We start from the raw sequence: 20663 nt of genomic DNA, 5'->3' as shown, positions 1-20663 counted from the left end.
CATAACAATTATGACATGGGTCTCATTGACTTTTTTGATGGGGATGCTAAAATTGAGTTGTGTGTCAAATTTCATATAATTTTGCAAAACTAAACATTTAACCTCCATACAAAATCTGTAGGGGGCGCTGTGGCGCCAAATTAATTTATTTCACTTCAAGTAGGTTTAGGGCAAAGAGTTTAACAACTGATTCTAATTTGATGCAATTCGGACTTTATCTGCGCAAACGGCAGAAATGTTAAATTTGGGAGATTTCTGAAATTCTAGCTAAAATTTGCGGCTTCGCCGCTCAGAGACCGTGACAGGTATCAATGTAATTTGGATAACTTTTGATGTCCCACTCCTCAGTAGCATTTTCACCAAATTTCAGCTTTTTAGAGCCAACGCCCTGGGAGGAGTTCGTAAAAGTACGACATTTGGAAAAACTCCGAGTCATGCTTAGCCATTTTTGAACCAATATGGCCGACATTTGGTTGGTAATAATATTTTTTTGTCACCATCTACCTCTGCGCCAAATTTCATGATTCTACGATCAGATTTTTTTTGGGTCATTTCCTATCTCTCAATGCATTTTTGGTACATTTGGGGGCGCTGACGCGCCAATTTTTTTAATTTTAGAAAAGGGATATAGCCAGAATGTAGAGAGGCACAATTTTTGCTTCGCGGTCGTCATCCCAATGTAAAGTGCTCGTTTTCGTGCGCACTGTGTGCGCACTTTCGCTGCAGTGCTTCGCACGGCCTTACGAGATTAATAGGCCTCTCGCCAGCTTGTGGCGAACGGGCCTAATAATACAAAATAATAATAAAGTAATGTAAAATAAATAGTTTATAGGCAGCTTATGAAGCGTTATCAAGGCGACATTTATAGATGTTTCAGTTCATATGGATACTTTTGGGCTAGCGCTATGGCCACGCCCCTTTTGGGTGTAAACAAACAGTGTTGATGGATCGAAAATACAAATTGTTAAATGGTTTTCGCTTTGTTCCAAAATATAACCAAATATTGATACTGGCGGAGAATATTTTTAATTAAATCCCAATATCCAATCCTGATCGTTATAAGAAATAATTATATTAATATTGAGAACCAGAATCTCTCTCCCTTTTTAAAAGGGAAATAGCTTTAACAGCCCCATACAATTTAGAAATATAAACTAATTCATTTAGTTGCTTCGTGACAATAAATTAAGTAAATATTCAACCAGGCGTTTGATTAAGGGTTCCAAAATGTATTCTGTTATCCATGTATGTTATGTATGTTATCCATGTATGTTATGTATGTTATCCATGTATGTCATGTATGTTATCCATGTATGCATGTATGTTATCCATATATGTTATGTATGTTATCCATGTATGTTATGTATGTTATCCATGTATGTTATCCATGTATATTATTTATGTATGTATGTTATGTTTGTTATCCATGTATGCATGTATGTTATCCATGTATGTCATGTATGTTATGTATGTTATCCATGTATGTTATGTATGTTATCCATGTATGTCATGTATGTTATCCATGTATGCATGTATGTTATCCATGTATGTCATGTATGTTTTCCATGTATGCATGTATGTTATCCATGTATGCATGTATGTTATGTATGTTATCAATGTATGCCATGTATGTTATCCATGTATGTTATCCATGTATGTTATGTATGTCATCAAGGTATGTCATGTATGTTATGTATGTTATCCATGTATGTCATGTATGTTATCCATGTATGTTATGTATGTTATCCATCTATGTTATGTCTGTTATCCATGTATGTTATCCAAGTATGTCATGTATGTTATGTATGTTATCCATGTATGTTATGTCTGTTATCCATGTATGTCATGTATGTTATGTATGTTATCCATGTATGTCATGTATGTTATGTATGTTATCCATGTATGTTATGTCTGTTATCCATGTATGTCATGTATGTTATGTATGTTATCCATGTATGTTATGTCTGTTATCCATGTATGTCATGTATGTTATCCATGTATGTCATGTATGTTATCCATGTATGCATGTATGTTATCCATATATGTTATGTATGTTATCCATGTATGTTATGTATGTTATCCATGTATGTTATCCATGTATATTATTTATGTATGTATGTTATGTTTGTTATCCATGTATGTCATGTATGTTATGTATGTTATCCATGTATGTCATGTATGTTATCCATGTATGTCATGTATGTTATCCATGTATGTTAGCCATGTATGTTATGTATGTCATCAAGGTATGTCATGTATGTTATGTATGTTATCCATGTATGTCATGTATGTTATCCATGTATGTTATGTATGCTATCCATGTATGTTATGTCTGTTATCCATGTATGTTATGTATGTTATCGATGTATGCCATGTATGTTATCCATGTATGTTATCCATGTATGTTATGTATGTCATGTATGTTATGTATGTTATCCATGTATGTCATGTATGTTATCCATGTATGTTATGTATGCTATCCATGTATGTTATGTCTGTTATCCATGTATGTTATCCATGTATGTCATGTATCTTATCCATGTATGTCATGTATGTTATCCATGTATGCATGTATGTTATCCATGTATGTCATGTATCTTATCCATGTATGTCATGTATGTTATCCATGTATGCATGTATGTTATCCATGTATGTCATGTATGTTATCCATGTATGCATGTATGTTATGTATGTTATCCATGTATGTTATCCATGTATATTATTTATGTATGTATGTTTGTTATCCATGTATGCATGTATGTTATCCATGTATGTTATCCATGTATGCATGTATGTTATGTATGTTATCCATGTATGTCATGTATGTTATCCATGTATGTTATGTCTGTTATCCATGTATGTTATCCAAGTATGTCATGTATGTTATGTATGTTATCCATGTATGTTATGTCTGTTATCCATGTATGTCATGTATGTTATGTATGTTATCCATGTATGTCATGTATGTTATGTATGTTATCCATGTATGTTATGTCTGTTATCCATGTATGTCATGTATGTTATGTATGTTATCCATGTATGTTATGTCTGTTATCCATGTATGTCATGTATGTTATCCATGTATGTCATGTATGTTATCCATGTATGCATGTATGTTATCCATATATGTTATGTATGTTATCCATGTATGTTATGTATGTTATCCATGTATGTTATCCATGTATATTATTTATGTATGTATGTTATGTTTGTTATCCATGTATGTCATGTATGTTATGTATGTTATCCATGTATGTCATGTATGTTATCCATGTATGTCATGTATGTTATCCATGTATGTTAGCCATGTATGTTATGTATGTCATCAAGGTATGTCATGTATGTTATGTATGTTATCCATGTATGTCATGTATGTTATCCATGTATGTTATGTATGCTATCCATGTATGTTATGTCTGTTATCCATGTATGTTATGTATGTTATCGATGTATGCCATGTATGTTATCCATGTATGTTATCCATGTATGTTATGTATGTCATGTATGTTATGTATGTTATCCATGTATGTCATGTATGTTATCCATGTATGTTATGTATGCTATCCATGTATGTTATGTCTGTTATCCATGTATGTTATCCATGTATGTCATGTATCTTATCCATGTATGTCATGTATGTTATCCATGTATGCATGTATGTTATCCATGTATGTCATGTATCTTATCCATGTATGTCATGTATGTTATCCATGTATGCATGTATGTTATCCATGTATGTCATGTATGTTATCCATGTATGCATGTATGTTATGTATGTTATCCATGTATGTTATCCATGTATATTATTTATGTATGTATGTTTGTTATCCATGTATGCATGTATGTTATCCATGTATGTTATCCATGTATATTATTTATGTATGTATGTTTGTTATCCATGTATGCATGTATGTTATGTATGTTATCCATGTATGTCATGTATGTTATCCATGTATGTTATGTCTGTTATCCATGTATGTTATCCATGTATGTCATGTATGTTATCCATGTATGCATGTATGTTATCCATGTATGTTATGTATGTTATCCATGTATGTTATCCATGTATATTATTTATGTATGTATGTTATGTTTGTTATCCATGTATGCATGTATGTTATCCATGTATGTCATGTATGTCATGTATGTTATCCATGTATGTCATGTATGTTATCCATGTATGTCATGTATGTTATCCATGTATGTTATGTATGTCATCAAGGTATGTCATGTATGTTATGTATGTTATCCATGTATGTTATGTATGTTATCCATGTATGTTATGTCTGTTATCCATGTATGTTATCCATGTATGTTATCCATGTATGTCATGTATGTTATCCATGTATGCTAGCCTGCTAACTGTTGCATTTGATAAATGAACCCACAAACATTAAAGATGTATACTTTGTTCCTGAACCAATAAACTGTAGAAATCAAAGTAGAAATCAAACAATTAATTTAACAATATAAAATCAAACATAAAAAATACTAGACCAAAGTCACCCAAAAAATAAAATGACAGAATTTAAATGTTACAGTATACCTAACAAAAATACCAAACAAAAACGTATATGAAAACACAAATCAATTAATATTAATCATTCATATTTTGTTCATGCCAGCCCATTTTTCATAAAACGTGAACATTAACGGTGGTGTTTGATATGAAAAAGCATGCATCCAATACACACACATGATTATCTTTGAGTCAAGTCGGTCGGTTTAAAAGCCAAAACACTGGTCCTTTGTGTTCCTTTTGTCTTTGACATTTCATTAAAAAATCACAAAATATAGTTCTTGGATGTTTAATTGTCACAGATCACACACCATTTATTTCTATGGATGCAGTGTTTTCTGGTGGCACAAGAAGTGACCGGAGACATCTATTGTTTTTCTGCCTCTGTGAATCTTAAAAGGCTGAAAGTATGTTTGCACATCTTTGTTTTTGATTGACTTCAACTTTTGAAGTGAATTTACGAGCCTGCGGCGAGCCTAAGTAATGCATGTGCGTCTTGGTAATTAATATGCGTAAATTCCAATCATTAACGCCTCTTTTCAGGAATCATTTACATGTCAGTGTGAGTCCAGCCATAATCACTTTATAGTAGCCAATGAGAGAACAGAGGCAATGTGTACTATGTTGTGGTAGCACTTCATGTGCTAAGCGCTAACTACAGTGAACGGAATAAACAAAGCATCAAAACAGAGCTCAGACAGGTCACCTCAGATCACAATATTTTACAAATAAGATTTATTTTAATCTTGACTTCAAACGATTGTTTGTAGTGAATATAATCAAGCATTTTGTTGTCGACAACAGCAGTGGCAGCGTGTGTGCTAACTTTAGCTGACCAGAATCTTCTTTCTTCTCCACACTCACACTTTGATAAAAAAATAAGTCCTATGTTGTCACTGGTGTGATATTTGCTGAAGTTAACTTTTGTTTGTGAGTTTGTAACCGAGCTCAGAGTATTTAAATCCAGCGCTGCCTCAGAGCCAGAGCCATGATTGGTCAGAGCGTCACTCTGGAGCTACATTCAGCTGCACTACCGCATATCAGACACACAACCAAAGAAAAATGGAGCAGGACTAAATATTGGGTCAATAATCCGTCTATAAATTGGATAAAACTACAAACAAAACCCCACTAGTGCAAACAAACATATGATGATTACTGGGGGACACAACCTACCTCAATCATGTTTTTAACCATAATTTCACATAATAATTACCATAAGTATCATAGTCAAAGATAAAAAATAAATAAAAAAATCCTGTGTGTGGGATTGAACGAGCAAAGAAAAAAACAAGCTCCAACAGTTCCACACAGCAAATACTCGCTCACACACAGCTCTCGGACATCTATTGATTTTGTCCAGGAGAGTCTCAATTGAATTACTTCTACATTAAGTGTGTGGGTCTGTGTCGGCTCCAGGCCAGACTAGCAGTGCGAAATTCATTAAAAATATATGGTCCACATACCTTCACGATGTCCTCGTTTGTGGACTTGCACTGGACAAAGGCGGAGACGTCATTCACTCCTCCATTCATCTCGATGGACACCATTTTGACTGGAATGGCCACGGTGCGGCCCGTCAGGATGGCCGTGTTGATGATCTCCGTGTCCTGTGGAGACATTCGTGTCAGAGATTGAACACAGATTCTGGAGTATTTCATCAGCCATTCTGGTATTCAGGTTTTAAAGCCGTCGGAGCTTGGTTAATTCTCAGAACTCAGCAGGTTTACTGAGGTCCAGATACTTTCACCAGCTTTCATCAGCCTCCGAGCACAGGAGCACGGAGGTGGCACATACTCACTGTCGTCAGAGGGTAGGCAGTCCAGGCAATGGAAAAATCCTTCCGGATACCGTCAATAGCAACATTTAGGAAACCAATGACAAACTACACAACTTCAATCTTCTTTAACTATACTTACAATATACTAACGTAGGATATACTATACTTACGCAACATCTAAATCTTACAAACAGATTTTTTTTTAAAGTTAAAGGGGAAAAGCACATCAGTATCATGTGTTTTGGGACTGCCCTAATGTTTATACATACTAGATTAGGCATTGGGACAAATAAGAGAATTTAACTGGGGGAGATATGCCACATTAACTTTCTATTTTACTGCGCTAATTACCACCATGGTTATGGGGAGGAGGTTCTCACCATGGCGATGGGGAGGAGGTGCTGTGGCTATGGAGAGGAGGTGCTCACCGTGGCTATGGGAAGGAGGTACTCACCATGGCGATGGGGATGATGGCCTGGATGTCCTTCTGCACCACGGTCAGCTCCGTCACCACTTTGTCTGATTCAGCGGCCGGGCTTTGGCCTCTGTAGTCCACGTTCCAGTTGATCCTGCGGGTCACTGACAGGCTGGTGAAGTTCTCCATCTCAAAGTCCAGTTGCATCAGCTCCAGGCTTCCCTGTGTGTCCCTTGACACAAACACAAAACAAAGCATTTATTCAAGGCACAAAAAATAAGACAGAGAAAGGAGACACGGTAGTGCAGGAGTTAGTGCTCTCGCTTCACAGCAACAAGGTCATGGGATTGGTTCCCAGGTGGTGCAGGGCCTTTCTGTGTGGAGTTTGCATGTTCTCCCCGTGACTGAGTAGGTTTCCTCCAGTTAATCCGGTTTCCCCTACCACTAAAAACATGTTTATGAATGAGAGTGTGTTATAAGAGTGAATACAGAAGAATGGATAAAAATTAGCCCACGGCTAATCCGGCGTGTTTACAGCATGTGCTTCATGTATGTCCACAAACCTGCACTGTCCTGACCAAATAAATGACATTAAAGAGCAGAGTTCTCGCTGCAGGGTTTTAGCATGGCGGGCCGCCATTAACGCCATGTACCGCCAGGTATTAAGATCATGGCAAGTAGGCGCTCGCTCGGCACGGCGCTCGCTCGGCACGGCGCTCGCTCGGCACGGCGCTCGCTCGGCACGGCGCTCGCTCGGCACGGCGCTCGCTCGGCACGCTTGTACCTTCTTTCAATTCTGTGAAGCCATGAGAGGCAAGTGCTGATTTTAGGCTTTAAAAAAATACATTCATTTAAATTGTTACTGCATGAGAATCTTGTACATACAGAGTGTATTTTGTGTGAAGCTGAGATGGAATGTTATTTTAGGCTAAGGCAATTTACTGAATTTACTGAATTTGTATAGCTTTTTGTCCAACCAGGCAATTGGTTTTGTTTTTCTTAATCAGCGGTTGCAATAGGGAAGGCCACGAGGAGACGAGGTTACAACGACACGTACAGAATTTGAAGTAGAGAAGGTCACATCACAATGATTGGACTATTTGTTGAGTTATATTTAACATGTTCAAATGCAGAGTATGGACCTTCTTATCGGGTTAAGCTAAATTATTTTTCATTGGTTTTTCAGTCCATAGAATCAGAGCTCTTTCATTCGCTCCAAGTTCTTTAGGTTTTGAATCCATACAAACAGAAATGCAAACGATTTGGCTGTTGATTTAAAATGCTTAAAATATATAGCTGAAATACATTGAGAATTATTATCATAACTTTGCACTGACAATTATATACTATCCTTCAAGCATATAATTGTCAGTGCAATCTGTCCACTTAATAATCAGAAAAGAACAGCACACATTGTTACCAGCTTCTGCTTAATGACACTATACTTATATTGCAGCGCTTGATTATACAACTGATTACAATTAAGAAATGACCATAAGGTCCAATATGCAGGCTGTACAGAAATAATTGATAAGCCGAAAAACATTTATAAAAAGTAAATATATTTGCAATAGTCAACACTGACAGTAATAAATATCTTTCAGTGAGATAAAGTATTGCTTTTTCTGTTATTGAAGGCCCCGACAGGAGGGTAATGGAGCCCTTTGCCGCTTGGAGCACATGGAAATGTGCTCCATGAATGTTTTTCAGTTATCTTTGATCTGTGCTTGAATGCACGGCTCTTTAAGAGCATCTTTACTAAAACATGTTTGTGAGCGGATTTCATGGCAATACTTATTCATAACACACAGTGCAGAGCCGTGACACTTCTATATACAGACTGTTCAATCGATTCAGCAGCATCACAACCTCCTGGCTTCCAACCTGCTGCGTACTTTCTCCTCACAGGTTTAAAGAGCTCAGGCCTGTGTTAAAGGGCTGCCCTTGTGTCCCCAGTAGACCCCCAGAAGCCTTTAATGGGATCCTCCCCAAGACTGAAGACTACATGACATGGGTCATCGACTAATGATGAACTGTTTATATTAGCCACGTTTACAATCCATAGTGTGAATTTAGAGCAATATGACGCTTTGGGATGAGAGCTGATTGTCCTTTGGTGGTCCACCCTGCTTCACTTTTCCTTATAAAAACGCTATCTTAGTGGCCAAAAATGTTATGCATATGAAAACAAGCGACATGTCAAAGAGCAAGAAATAAGTACGACAACCTTCACAGTTTGAAAATTAGGGTCCCTAGCTGTAAGCGTAAACCTGACTCTCGGCCCATGTGACAGTAGACACTAGACCCCTGTGACAGTAGACACTAGACCCCTGTGACAGTAGACTCTAGGCCCCTGTGACAGTAGACACTAGACCCCTGTGACAGTAGACCCTAGACCCCTGTGACAGTAGACACTAGACCCCTGTGGCAGTAGACACTAGACCCCTGTGACAGTAGACTCTAGGCCCCTGTGACAGTAGACTCTAGGCCCCTGTGACAGTAGACACTAGACCCCTGTGACAGTAGACCCTAGACCCCTGTGACAGTAGACACTAGACCCCTGTGACAGTAGACACTAGACCCCTGTGATAGTAGACACTAGACCCCTGTGACAGTAGACCCTAGACCCCTGTGACAGTAGACCCTAGACCCCTGTGACAGTAGACACTAGGCCCCTGTGACAGTAGACACTAGGCCCCTGTGACAGTAGACCCTAGACCCCTGTGACAGTAGACACTAGACCCCTGTGACAGTAGACACTAGACCCCTGTGACAGTAGACCCTAGACCCCTGTGACAGTAGACACTAGGCCCCTGTGACAGTAGACCCTAGACCCCTGTGACAGTAGACACTAGACCCCTGTGACAGTAGACACTAGGCCCCTGTGACAGTAACACTAGACCCCTGTGACAGTAGACACTAGACCCCTGTGACAGTAGACTCTAGGCCCCTGTGACAGTAACACTAGACCCCTGTGACAGTAGACTCTAGGCCCCTGTGACAGTAACACTAGACCCCTGTGACAGTAGACACTAGGCCCCTGTGACAGTAACACTAGACCCCTGTGACAGTAGACACTAGGCCCCTGTGACAGTAGACCCTAGGCCCCTGTGACAGTAGACACTAGACCCCTGTGACAGTAGACACTAGGCCCCTGTGACAGTAGACCCTAGACCCCTGTGACAGTAGACACTAGACCCCTGTGACAGTAGACTCTAGGCCCCTGTGACAGTAACACTAGACCCCTGTGACAGTAGACACTAGACCCCTGTGACAGTAGACTCTAGGCCCCTGTGACAGTAACACTAACCCCTGTGACAGTAGACTTTAGGCCCCTGTGACAGTAACACTAGACCCCTGTGACAGTAGACACTAGGCCCCTGTGACAGTAGACACTAGACCCCTGTGACAGTAGACTCTAGGCCCCTGTGACAGTAACACTAGACCCCTGTGACAGTAGACACTAGACCCCTGTGACAGTAGACTCTAGGCCCCTGTGACAGTAACACTAGACCCCTGTGACAGTAGACACTAGGCCCCTGTGACAGTAGACTCTAGGCCCCTGTGACAGTAACACTAGACCCCTGTGACAGTATACTCTAGGCCCCTGTGACAGTAACACTAGACCCCTGTGGCAGTAGACTCTAGGCCCCTGTGACAGTAGACTCTAGGCCCCTGTGACAGTAGACTCTAGGCCCCTGTGACAGTAACACTAACCCCTGTGACAGTAGACTTTAGGCCCCTGTGACAGTAACACTAGACCCCTGTGACAGTAGACACTAGGCCCCTGTGACAGTAGACACTAGACCCCTGTGACAGTAGACTCTAGGCCCCTGTGACAGTAACACTAGACCCCTGTGACAGTAGACACTAGACCCCTGTGACAGTAGACTCTAGGCCCCTGTGACAGTAACACTAGACCCCTGTGACAGTAGACACTAGGCCCCTGTGACAGTAGACTCTAGGCCCCTGTGACAGTAACACTAGACCCCTGTGACAGTATACTCTAGGCCCCTGTGACAGTAACACTAGACCCCTGTGGCAGTAGACTCTAGGCCCCTGTGACAGTAGACTCTAGGCCCCTGTGACAGTAGACACTAGACCCCTGTGGCAGTAGAATCCAGGCCCCTGTGGCAGAAGACTCTAGGCCCCTGTGGCAATAGATTCTAGGCCCCTGTGACAGTAGACTCTAGGCCCCTGTGGCAGTAGATTCTAGGCTCCTGTGGCAGAAGACTCTAAGGCCCCTGTGGCAGTAGAATCCAGGCCCCTGTGGCAGTAGATTCTAGGCTCCTGTGGCAGAAGACTCTAGGCCCCTGTGGCAGTAGAATCTAGGCCCCTGTGGCAGTAGACAGAAGATGTTTTATTACATCTTGATTTTATTTTTTTCACTGCTCTTTGAATTTTAGTAACTATTATTTCAGCAAATGAATGTTTTTGTTTTACTCTTTGGTCATGACAGGTAAATTCAAAGATTCAAAACAATGATTGTATTTGGTTAAAATTATATTATTCTGCATGTCTCGTATTTTAAAAATTGTTCTCTCAGTCGGTTGTTTTCTAAGCTTTAGAGCTAATCATTTTGAGAATTTTGAACCACGTTCATAATATTTCCTGTGAGAACAGGCATTTTTGGATGTTGTTGTTTCTGTTCCAGATCTACAATGATGTAAATAGAGGGTCTATCTGTAATTTTGTATTGGCTGACAGTACGATTCATCTCCCTCCAGATATCGATCAACCCTACATTATGTATTAATTTACAAAATGTAGTATTTATAGATTTGCAAGTACTTTGAGACATCCAATGTCAGCTGAACATGTAAATTCCAGTCTAAACCACAAACAATGGTTCCCTCAAAGTACTCTTGTATTAACTAATTGGAAATCAATATTGTGATTATAAATCTGCTTTTGGTTAAATGCGACACACAAACACGGGGACCATAATAGAAGAAACAAATTGCCCCCAAAAATGTAAAAGGCTCATGCCAAAACCATGCAAAGAGCCCACAGATCGATCCAAAAAGGGCTCGGCCCTTTGGTACGATTAATACAACATTTTCACCTGGGTATATTCAGGGATCCCAGTCTCCATATACTCTGCAAGCGTGACAATCTGCAGACTTCCTCTGCAATTACAATTCTTCAGGTCGTCCAGGTTGTCCAGTTCGTCACTCATGACATCACCGAAGAGGAAAGCGAGTGGGGGTCCTTGTGCGCCTTAGGAAACGCGGCATACAGACACCCATACCAGGGATTTTCCACGTGAACTCACTACCCAACAAACTAGACGAACTGGCATTGCTGATGGGACGAAAGAGATTTTTCTTCATCTCCTGTTTTGTGCTTCACGGAGACGTGGCTCAGCGAGTCTGTCCCGGACTGTGCCGCACAGCTGGAGGGCTTCCAGCTTCTCCGCTTTGACTGACTGAGAGCTCTCTCTGTTTCTACATCAACAACACCTGGTCTTCAAATGTGACAGTGATCTCCAAAGACTGCTCTCCTGCTCTGGAATATATGTGACTGGACGTGGCCAATCCAGTTACATGTCTACCCGGAGACATTTTGAGTTATTCACAGATTCTGAAAGTGTGAATTCAAAGCTTTCCAATGATGTCTCACTCATGTAGATCTGATAATATTTGAGTAAGTTGTGGTCATTTGAATGTATACAACTCTTAAACCCATTCACTGAGAAAACGGCTTCCAAAGTTTCTCACCGGAGTGAGCCCAGAGTCACAGGGGGGATCATTTGCATCTCATTGAGATAAGCCCTCCCCCCTGTCACACTGACACCACCTCCCCCTACAGCTGTCACTGAAGACTCAAGAGGAGTGTTGTTATTGATGGTAACTGGACTTGAATCAGAATTAGAAGTTACTATATTAAAATGGAAATACTTGGATTACAAAAGGCCCTGAATAGAATCAAAGAATCAGAATGAGAATAGGGTTCATTGCATTTGTCGGTAAACATAATTCACAGGTGATTCAGTGCACCAACAATGGTGCACTGAATGATTCAACACAAACAACAAAAGATAAGATAAGATAGCCTTTAATGTTACAACGCAGTAGATACAGGGGGAAAGGACAGATAATTTATAGGAAGTTTAAAAAAACACCCTCAATAGAAGAACTCTTATAAACAGATGCCAGGGCCAGGTATACGAACTGCAACATATGAGATAATAGACATCATAGGTACACCATCAGAGTCCAATTACGTCCGCAGCCTCTTTTGCACATTCGTCTTCTGTGCTGTGACTCTCGGCGCTGGGCATGTGATGTCTTTTGCCTCGTCAGCACAGAAAGGCCTGATTTTTTCATGCAGGTAGGTCTGCCTGTCAATGTTCAATCCAGGTGGGACCAGGACATGGAGATTGTCAACCGGAGGCAGAACAGCTGTAGTGCGTAGTAGCTGAAATTCCACTGGTTCTGCTTCACAGTGACTTTTCGCAAGCACCACACCTGGTCTCTTGGCATCAAAGCTGTAAGCAAATAACAGGACATTTAAGAAATGGCTAACTATTTCACATGAAACACTCATTAACTATTTTTTTTTGTTTGAATATAAATACCTGAAGTGCTGATAGCTCTTGATCTTTGGAAGCCGTCTGAAGAAGGGACTCAGATGCTTCTGCCAGTCGAAGTTCTTGACGAACACTTTGCCATCCGCCGTTCCAACAAGCTGTGGGATATTGAGGTGAGACTCAGGAGAGCTGTTTTCCACTACCTGATGACAAGGGCGAGACTGTAAAAAAAAATTAGAACAGAAGAAAAATATCTGCACTGAAGTTTTGCCAGGCTAATGTTTACACATTACAGTAGTCAAATAACATAAACTAACCTCAGCGATGTCTTCCAAAGTGTCAACCCTGGTCTTCATGTATGCTTGCTTGATAAGTCCAAAGCCACAATCAGGGGAGAATTTCGTGTGGCCAGCAATGAGGAAGTGGATGTCCATTGTGTGGTGAAGCTTGTGTCCAACACGCCAGGCAGCATACCACAACATGAAATTGTTTTTGTTTTGGCCACTGCAGTTGTCACAATGAAGATCCACGTATTTTTCTCCAACCCCGAAGTTGTTGAAGAAATGATGCATGTAGCTTATGACTTCATTGCTTCCCTTACTTGACGACATGCCTTCGTCAATCAGGAAATTGACCTGCTTCTGTATCCCTTCACAGGAGACACCAAAAAGGCCACATTTTCGTGGAGTCAGGAAATACATTGGCCCCGGCTGCAGAGGGTTTGAGGGAAAGTGTATCTGTAGTTGACAGAGAGAGAGAAAGGAGATTAGATTAATACATATGACATTTGATTAAGACGTATATGTCTCTATAATTGCTATTCTGCATTTGCACTATTAGTAGTACCTGCTGTGCAAAGTCGAAGCTGTAATGCATCCTGATGTCTTTGCTTGCTGGCGGTGAGGGTCCGAAAGACAGCACATTAGATTCTGTGCTCAGTCTGCAGGCAGCAATCAAAGTGTTGTAAAAAGTCCTCTCACTTTGCACAAGGGCAAGATGATGCACTTGCTTCTGGACAACTTCAGATTTTCTTTCATCTGGGACATTTGCACTTCGTATCAGCTGCTCGTTGTTGCTCTGACACTGCCAACAGAGATCTGTGCGTGGCCTGTAGCTTCTGATGTGTGGGAGAAGCTGTTTCCACAGTGATCTGAAGCTTGATTTACAAACTGCAGGCTCACCTAAAAAACAGATGTTGCTTATGGTTAATTATACTCTAATCATTAAAACATGAAAATCACCAAAATAATGTTTTACACTTACCAAGCTCCTTAGCAGACTTCACGTAGAGACGCCAAACTGAGGCCTTAGTCACAGGGGTTGGGAGCAACTTCACATGCCAGTCCTTATGGCCAGGATGTCGACCAGGTAGCATTATGGAATGGACTTCTGCATAGTTTTTGATAAACTCTACAACGGTGTGGATGACTTCATGGCTGATGAACCTGCGTGAACGTGGCTGTGCGTGCTTCTTCCTCAACCGTGGTGTTGCTCCATTTTCATCATAGTGTTTAATTATTTCAGTCAGGGTGTCTTTGCCAATTCTGAAAAGGGGGAAAAAAGGATTAGGGTTGACAGTAATATGGGAATAACACGCTTCACGTGGCTAGCTAGCTTGTGATATCATGGCTCACCAGGTTTAGACCAAAACAGGCACTCACAACACAAACACGACCACAACAGCACACCAAAACATAACTTTCAAGCGTGTTTGTGATGCCATTTATTCTGCATTATTCACATTCTGACGTTTACGTCGTATTTAAGACTTAAAACGCGGAGGAGCGGGACACGGCCGGGGCTAGCGGCGCTACGTGGCTAGCTAGCTTGTGATGGCTCAACAAAACAGGCACTCACAACACAAACACGACCACAACAGCACACCAAGACATAACTTTCAAGCGTGTTTGTGATGCCATTTATTCTGCATTATTCACATTCTGACGTTTACGTCGTATTTAAGACTTAAAATGCGGAGGAGCGGGACACGGCCGGGGCTAGCGGCGCTACGTGGCTAGCTAGCTTGTGATGGCTCAACAAAACAGGCACTCACAACACAAACACAACCACAACAGCACACCAAAACAGGCGTATTTAATATTAATCATTACTTACGCCATGAGGAACAGGAAAGTACTTCTGCAGACTTCCGTGCCTCCTATGAAAAAGCTTGTCCGGGCAAACTTGCGCTTCTTCTGGGGCTTTTTCGTGGACGTCGTCAGCTCAGAAGTTATGACAGAAGAAACTCACTCCAGACATGAGTTCTGGAGTGAGTTTCCCGCTACACGATTTGCTTGAGAGTAGAGAATTTTCTTTTCTTCTTGAGTAACATTTGCAGTCAAAGTTACGGAGCATAGCAGAAGGATCCATTTTTCAACTGATGTTACACAGCGCGTGTTGCTCCCTGTGTTGCTGCTTATCAAGTAGCCATGCGGCTGGCGGCTCAGCCCATTGGCTGACTACAATAGCGCAGCTGTTCATATGGAAATGCGGTCACACCCCTCTGCACGTCCAGAGATCGCCCGAAAACACCACATTTTAAACGGCTTTATTTATGCTTTTAATGCTGCAAATACTGTTATCTGATACATCGAATGGCTGGTCCATATCTTCAACTAGCACATTCTGCAAAAAAACGAAAATCACAAATTTGGGGAAAAAAAAGTAAAATGCTGTTTTTCTCAGTTTCACCGAGGCCGACATGGTCCGACAATTCCGGTGGCGAGTCACATATTTTCATCAATTGCAAACATTCTACTCTCCACATGAGTTCGCCTCACCCATTCTGTCCGCTGTTAGCGCGAACGTATTCCTTGTGTATTATCCTGAGCAATTTTAACTAGGGGAATCTCAGCCACGAACTCCCAAAGTACAGACCGTTTATCAAAGTCCCGACCAGAGAGTGGAACACGCTGGATCACTGTTACACAACAGAGAGCAAAGCTTTTCAGGCTGTGGCCCGAGCCACGCTGGGCTCGTCAGACCACATTATGGTTCACTTGATCCCCACGTACAGACAGAGGCTGAAGCTCTCAAACCTGTGGTGAGGACTTCTAAGAAGTGGACCAATGATGCAGTGGAGGAGCTATGCGTGTTTGGACATTACAGACTGGGAGGTTTTCAGAGCTGCCACAGACAGTTTGGTAGAGTACACGGACACTGTGACGTCATACATTTGATTCTGTAAAGGACAGCATTATACCAACACACACCAAAGTCACTTTCAATAACGACAAGCCCTGGTTCACACCAAAACTGAGGCAGTTAAGGCAGCAGAAGGAGGCAGCGCACAGGGCTGGTGATAGAGCACTACAAAGAAGTATGGATTTAGCAGGAAGGTGTCGAGAGCTAGATCTCAGTGCAATATGCGTCTGAAGCAGCAGTCTTCTTGCAACAACCCTGCCCCTGTGTGGAGTGGGCTTCAGCTCATCAACAGCTACAAGCCCAGAGCCGCATATGACTGGAAACTGGCTCAGCAACTCAGCTCCTTCAATTATAGATTTGATGTTACCACCTTTGCCAACCCAAACCAGGATCCTGTTTGTGGACTTCAGCTCTGCATTCAACACCATCCTCCCTGCTCTGCTCCAGGACAAGCTCACCAAGCTCAACGTGCCTGACTCCACCTGCAGGTGGATCACTGACTTCCTACGATATCGGAGGTAGTGTGTGCGGCTGGGGAAGAATGTCTCGGACACTCTGACTATCAGCACAGGTGCTCCACAGGGCTGTGTACTTTCTTATCTGCTCTTCTCCCGGTACACAAACTGCTGCACCTCTGTAAAACCTCATCGGGCTCATCTCGGAGGGGATAAGTCTGTCTACAGGAGGGAGGTGGACCGGCTGGTGTCCTGGTGCAGCGTTAACAACCTGGAGTTCAATGCCCAGAAGACAGTGGAGATGATCTTGGATCAGGTAAGTCACAACCCCCCAGCCCCCCCCTCACTATCACAGACTCCCGCACCACTGTAGACTCCTTCCACTTCCTGCAGCAGCTGAGGAAAGCCAAGCTGACAGCGCAGATGATGGTGCAGTTTTGCACTGTCTCCAGGACTCTGGGACGAGCAGGTCGGATCACCTGGTGTAACAAAATGGTGAAGACGTCTTGTCTCTAACCGCAAGTGATTTGGGCCGGCATTTTGGACTCTGTAACTTCCGTTCCGATAACTTCCGTCCCTATATGATCTAGTGCCGACCGGAGCAGTAGTGAGAGGTAGCGAAGCAGTCGCGGCGCTAGCAAGCTTGTTTATAGCATTGCTAGCCCGGTATTCTGTGGCGTTTTTCTTCTTCGGTTTCTTACACATGTTCCAAGTGTCCAAACTCATTAAATGTCTGCTCCTATGTAGAAACATTGAATAAACCATAATATAGATGGATAAAACTAACGGACATATCCCGGGGGAGGCTGGGGACATTGAGTCCGAGTGGACCATGTTCTCAGCCTCCATTGTTGATGCGGCTGCTCGGAGCTGTGGTTGCAAGGTCTCCGGTGCCTGTCGTGGCGGCAACCCCCGAACCCGGTGGTGGACACCGGAAGTAAGGGATGTCGTCAGACTGAAGAAGGAGGCCTATCAGGTTGGGAGGAGTTTGGGGAGGCCATGGAGGAGGACTATCGGTCGGCCCCAAAAGAAATTCTGGCCGACCCTCCGGCGCCTCAGGAGGGGGAAGCAGTGCCTCACCAACACCGTTTACGATGCGGGTGGAGACCTGCTGACCTCGACTGGGGATGTCGTCGGACGGTGGAAGGAATACTTTGAGGATCTCCTTAATCCCACCGTCACGTCTTCCGAAGAGGAAGCAGAGACCGGGGACTCAGAGGCTGGCTCGTCCATCACCCAAGCTGAAATCACTGAGGTTGTTCGGAAACTCCTCAGTGGCAGGGCTCCGGGGGTGGATGAGATCCGCCCTGAGTACCCAAAGTCTCTGGATGTTGTAGGACTGTCTCGGCTGACATGTCTCTGCATCACACTCCTCAGCCTCCCTGGTAAGGTCTATTCCAAGGTACTGGAGAGGAAAATCCGACCGATAGTCGAACCTGGGATTCAGGAGGAGCAGAGTGGTTTTCTTCCCGGTCGTGGAACACTGGACCAGCTCTATACCCTCCATCGGGTGCTCGAGGGTTCATGGAAGTTTGCCCAACAAGTCCACATGTGCTTTGTGGATCTGGAGAAGGCTTTCGACCGTGTCCCTCAAAGTGTCCTTTGGGGGGTGCTCCGGGAGTACGGGGTCCGAGGCCCTTTGCTCAGGGCTGTACGGTCCCTGTATGACCGGAGCAGGAGCTGTGTTCGCATTGCCGGCAGTAAGTCAGACCTGTTCCCAGTGCATGTTGGACTCCGCCAGGGCGGCCCTTTGTCACCGGTTCTGTTTATATTTTTTATGGACAGAATTTCTAGGCACAGTCAGGGGTCGGAGGGTGTCCGGTTTGGGGACCACAGGATCTCATCTCTGCTGTTTGCAGACGATGTTGTCCTGATGGCTACATCAAACCCGGACCTGCAGCATGCACTGGGACGGTTTGCAGCTGAGTGTGAAGCGGCTGGGATGAGAATCAGCACCTCCAAATCCGAGGCCATGGTTCTCAACCGGAAAAAGGTGGCTTGCCCTCTCCAGGTGGGTGGGGAGTCCTTGCCCCAAGTGGAGGAGTTCAAGTATCTCGGGGTCTTGTTCACGAGTGAGGGAAGGATGGAGCGTGAGATTGACAGGCGGATCTGTGCAGCGGCTGCAGTGATGCCTTTGCTGCATCGGACCGTTGTGGTAAAGAAGGAGCTGAGTTGAAAGGCAAAGCTCTTGATTTCCCAGATGGTCTACGTTCCTGACCTCACCTATGGTCATGAGCTTTGGGTAATGACCGAAAGGACAAGATCGCGGATACAAGCGGTCAAAATAGGTGGCTGGGGGCTCCCTTAGAGATAGGGTGTGGAGCTCGGCCACACGGGGGGAGCTCGGAGTAGAGCCACTGCTCCTCCACGTCGAGAGGAGCCAGCTGAGGTGGCTCGGGCATCTGTTCCGGATGCCTCCTGGGCGCCTCCCTGGGGAGGTGTTTCGGGCATGTCCCACCGGGAAGAGGCCCCGGGGAAGACACAGGACACACTGGAGGGACTATGTCGCTCGGCTGGCCTGGGAACGCCTCGGGATCCCCCCGGAGAAGTAGGAGGAAGTGTCTGGGTAAAAGGAAGTCTGGGAGTCCCTGCTTAGACTGCTCCCCCCGCGACCTGGCCCCGGATAAGCGGAAGAAAATGGATGAATGGATGGATGGAAAACTAATGGATTTGACTGCAGCCCTACAAACACGACCAAGCTAGGCAGGCATCATCCCAGAAAAACATTTTATTTTAAAGTTAAAAAATAAGAGTATGGAACACTGCTTTTGGCACTTATCATGTTGGCTCTAAATGTAATAGATCATTTTTAACACATTTGTGTGATAATTATTTAAAAACAAATGATAATACGGAGATGAGAGGATTTCAAAATTGACTTGAAAAAGCATCTCATACTACTACATCAAATAAAGACATAGAGTATGTATTTATTTGATGGGGGGTTAGGGTTAGGGCATTTGAGAAGTAATTTAGGTTCTCCTTTTACTCTATTATAAAAATTATATTCTATTTTAATTAATTCTAGATATCTTATATTCTGTTATACCAAAGAGTTGCCAACAGTTTATATAACAACTCGCTGTGGCAGGAGACTCACCCCTGCTTGGAGCCTCTGTTGCGTGTGACCTGGATGGTACTGATTGAGTGCTTGGCCCCAGACTGCACCTCCCAGTCCACCTTCCATTGGGCACTTAGGGACCTGGTCTGGAGCAGGTTCACACCCTTCTTTGCCTTCACCCTGAAAAAAGGACAACAAACACAAACAGGCTGCTTTTAATATTCATGAAGCCAAATGTTTGTCCCAGCAATCAAACATGACAAAATGTGAATTTTCAGAATAGCACCTCAAATGCGGGACAATACAGATGACTCGAATACACATGAATCACTCAGAATGAGAGATAAGATAAGAGAAAGGAGAACATTTATTTATCCAACAGCAGGAAAAGTTCAGTATAGCAATGTGTAGTTCAAAACCAGCAGGAGGATAGAAATATACAATAACAAATTAAGACAAATACAGTTTTACATTTTAACACCACTGCAAATAGAGTAAAAAAAAAAATAAGGCCGCAATGCTTTTATATGCTATTATATACTATAATAGACTCTTACGTACAGTGCAGCAAATTGACAGAACAAATAGTAGGTAAAGTAATTTCACAGTATAACAATATATTAAAATCTCTGAAAAGTCCATTTTGTCTCCTTTAAGCATCACAGAAATGTAGAGCATTGTGGCAATATCTCAAAACCAGCAATAAAGGTAAACCAGACAAAGACGGAGTGTTATTGTGGTAAAAAAAAATACTTTG

General features: G+C 42.8%; 1 protein-coding gene across 1 annotated transcript in view; it reads right to left on the bottom strand.

The window, feature by feature from the left end:
* tmem132e (transmembrane protein 132E) overlaps positions 1 to 20663 on the bottom strand; it is a 159257-nt gene that overhangs the window by 80914 nt on the left and 57680 nt on the right. The window contains exons 3-5 of the mRNA XM_072446962.1: positions 19946 to 20086; positions 6754 to 6946; positions 5986 to 6129 (exon numbers count right to left, since the gene is read on the bottom strand). Of these exons, the coding sequence (XP_072303063.1) occupies positions 5986 to 6129; positions 6754 to 6946; positions 19946 to 20086 (478 nt within the window). The remainder of the gene's footprint in view (positions 1 to 5985; positions 6130 to 6753; positions 6947 to 19945; positions 20087 to 20663) is intronic.

The sequence above is a fragment of the Eucyclogobius newberryi genome, unplaced genomic scaffold, assembly GCF_026437365.1.
Source record: "Eucyclogobius newberryi isolate DKJ021-1_F unplaced genomic scaffold, fEucNew1.0.hap1 SCAF_15, whole genome shotgun sequence".
NCBI classification, from domain to species: Eukaryota; Metazoa; Chordata; class Actinopteri; order Gobiiformes; family Gobiidae; genus Eucyclogobius; species Eucyclogobius newberryi.
Note: the sequence above shows the minus strand (reverse complement) of the source record. Positions and strands in the feature narration are given on the sequence as shown.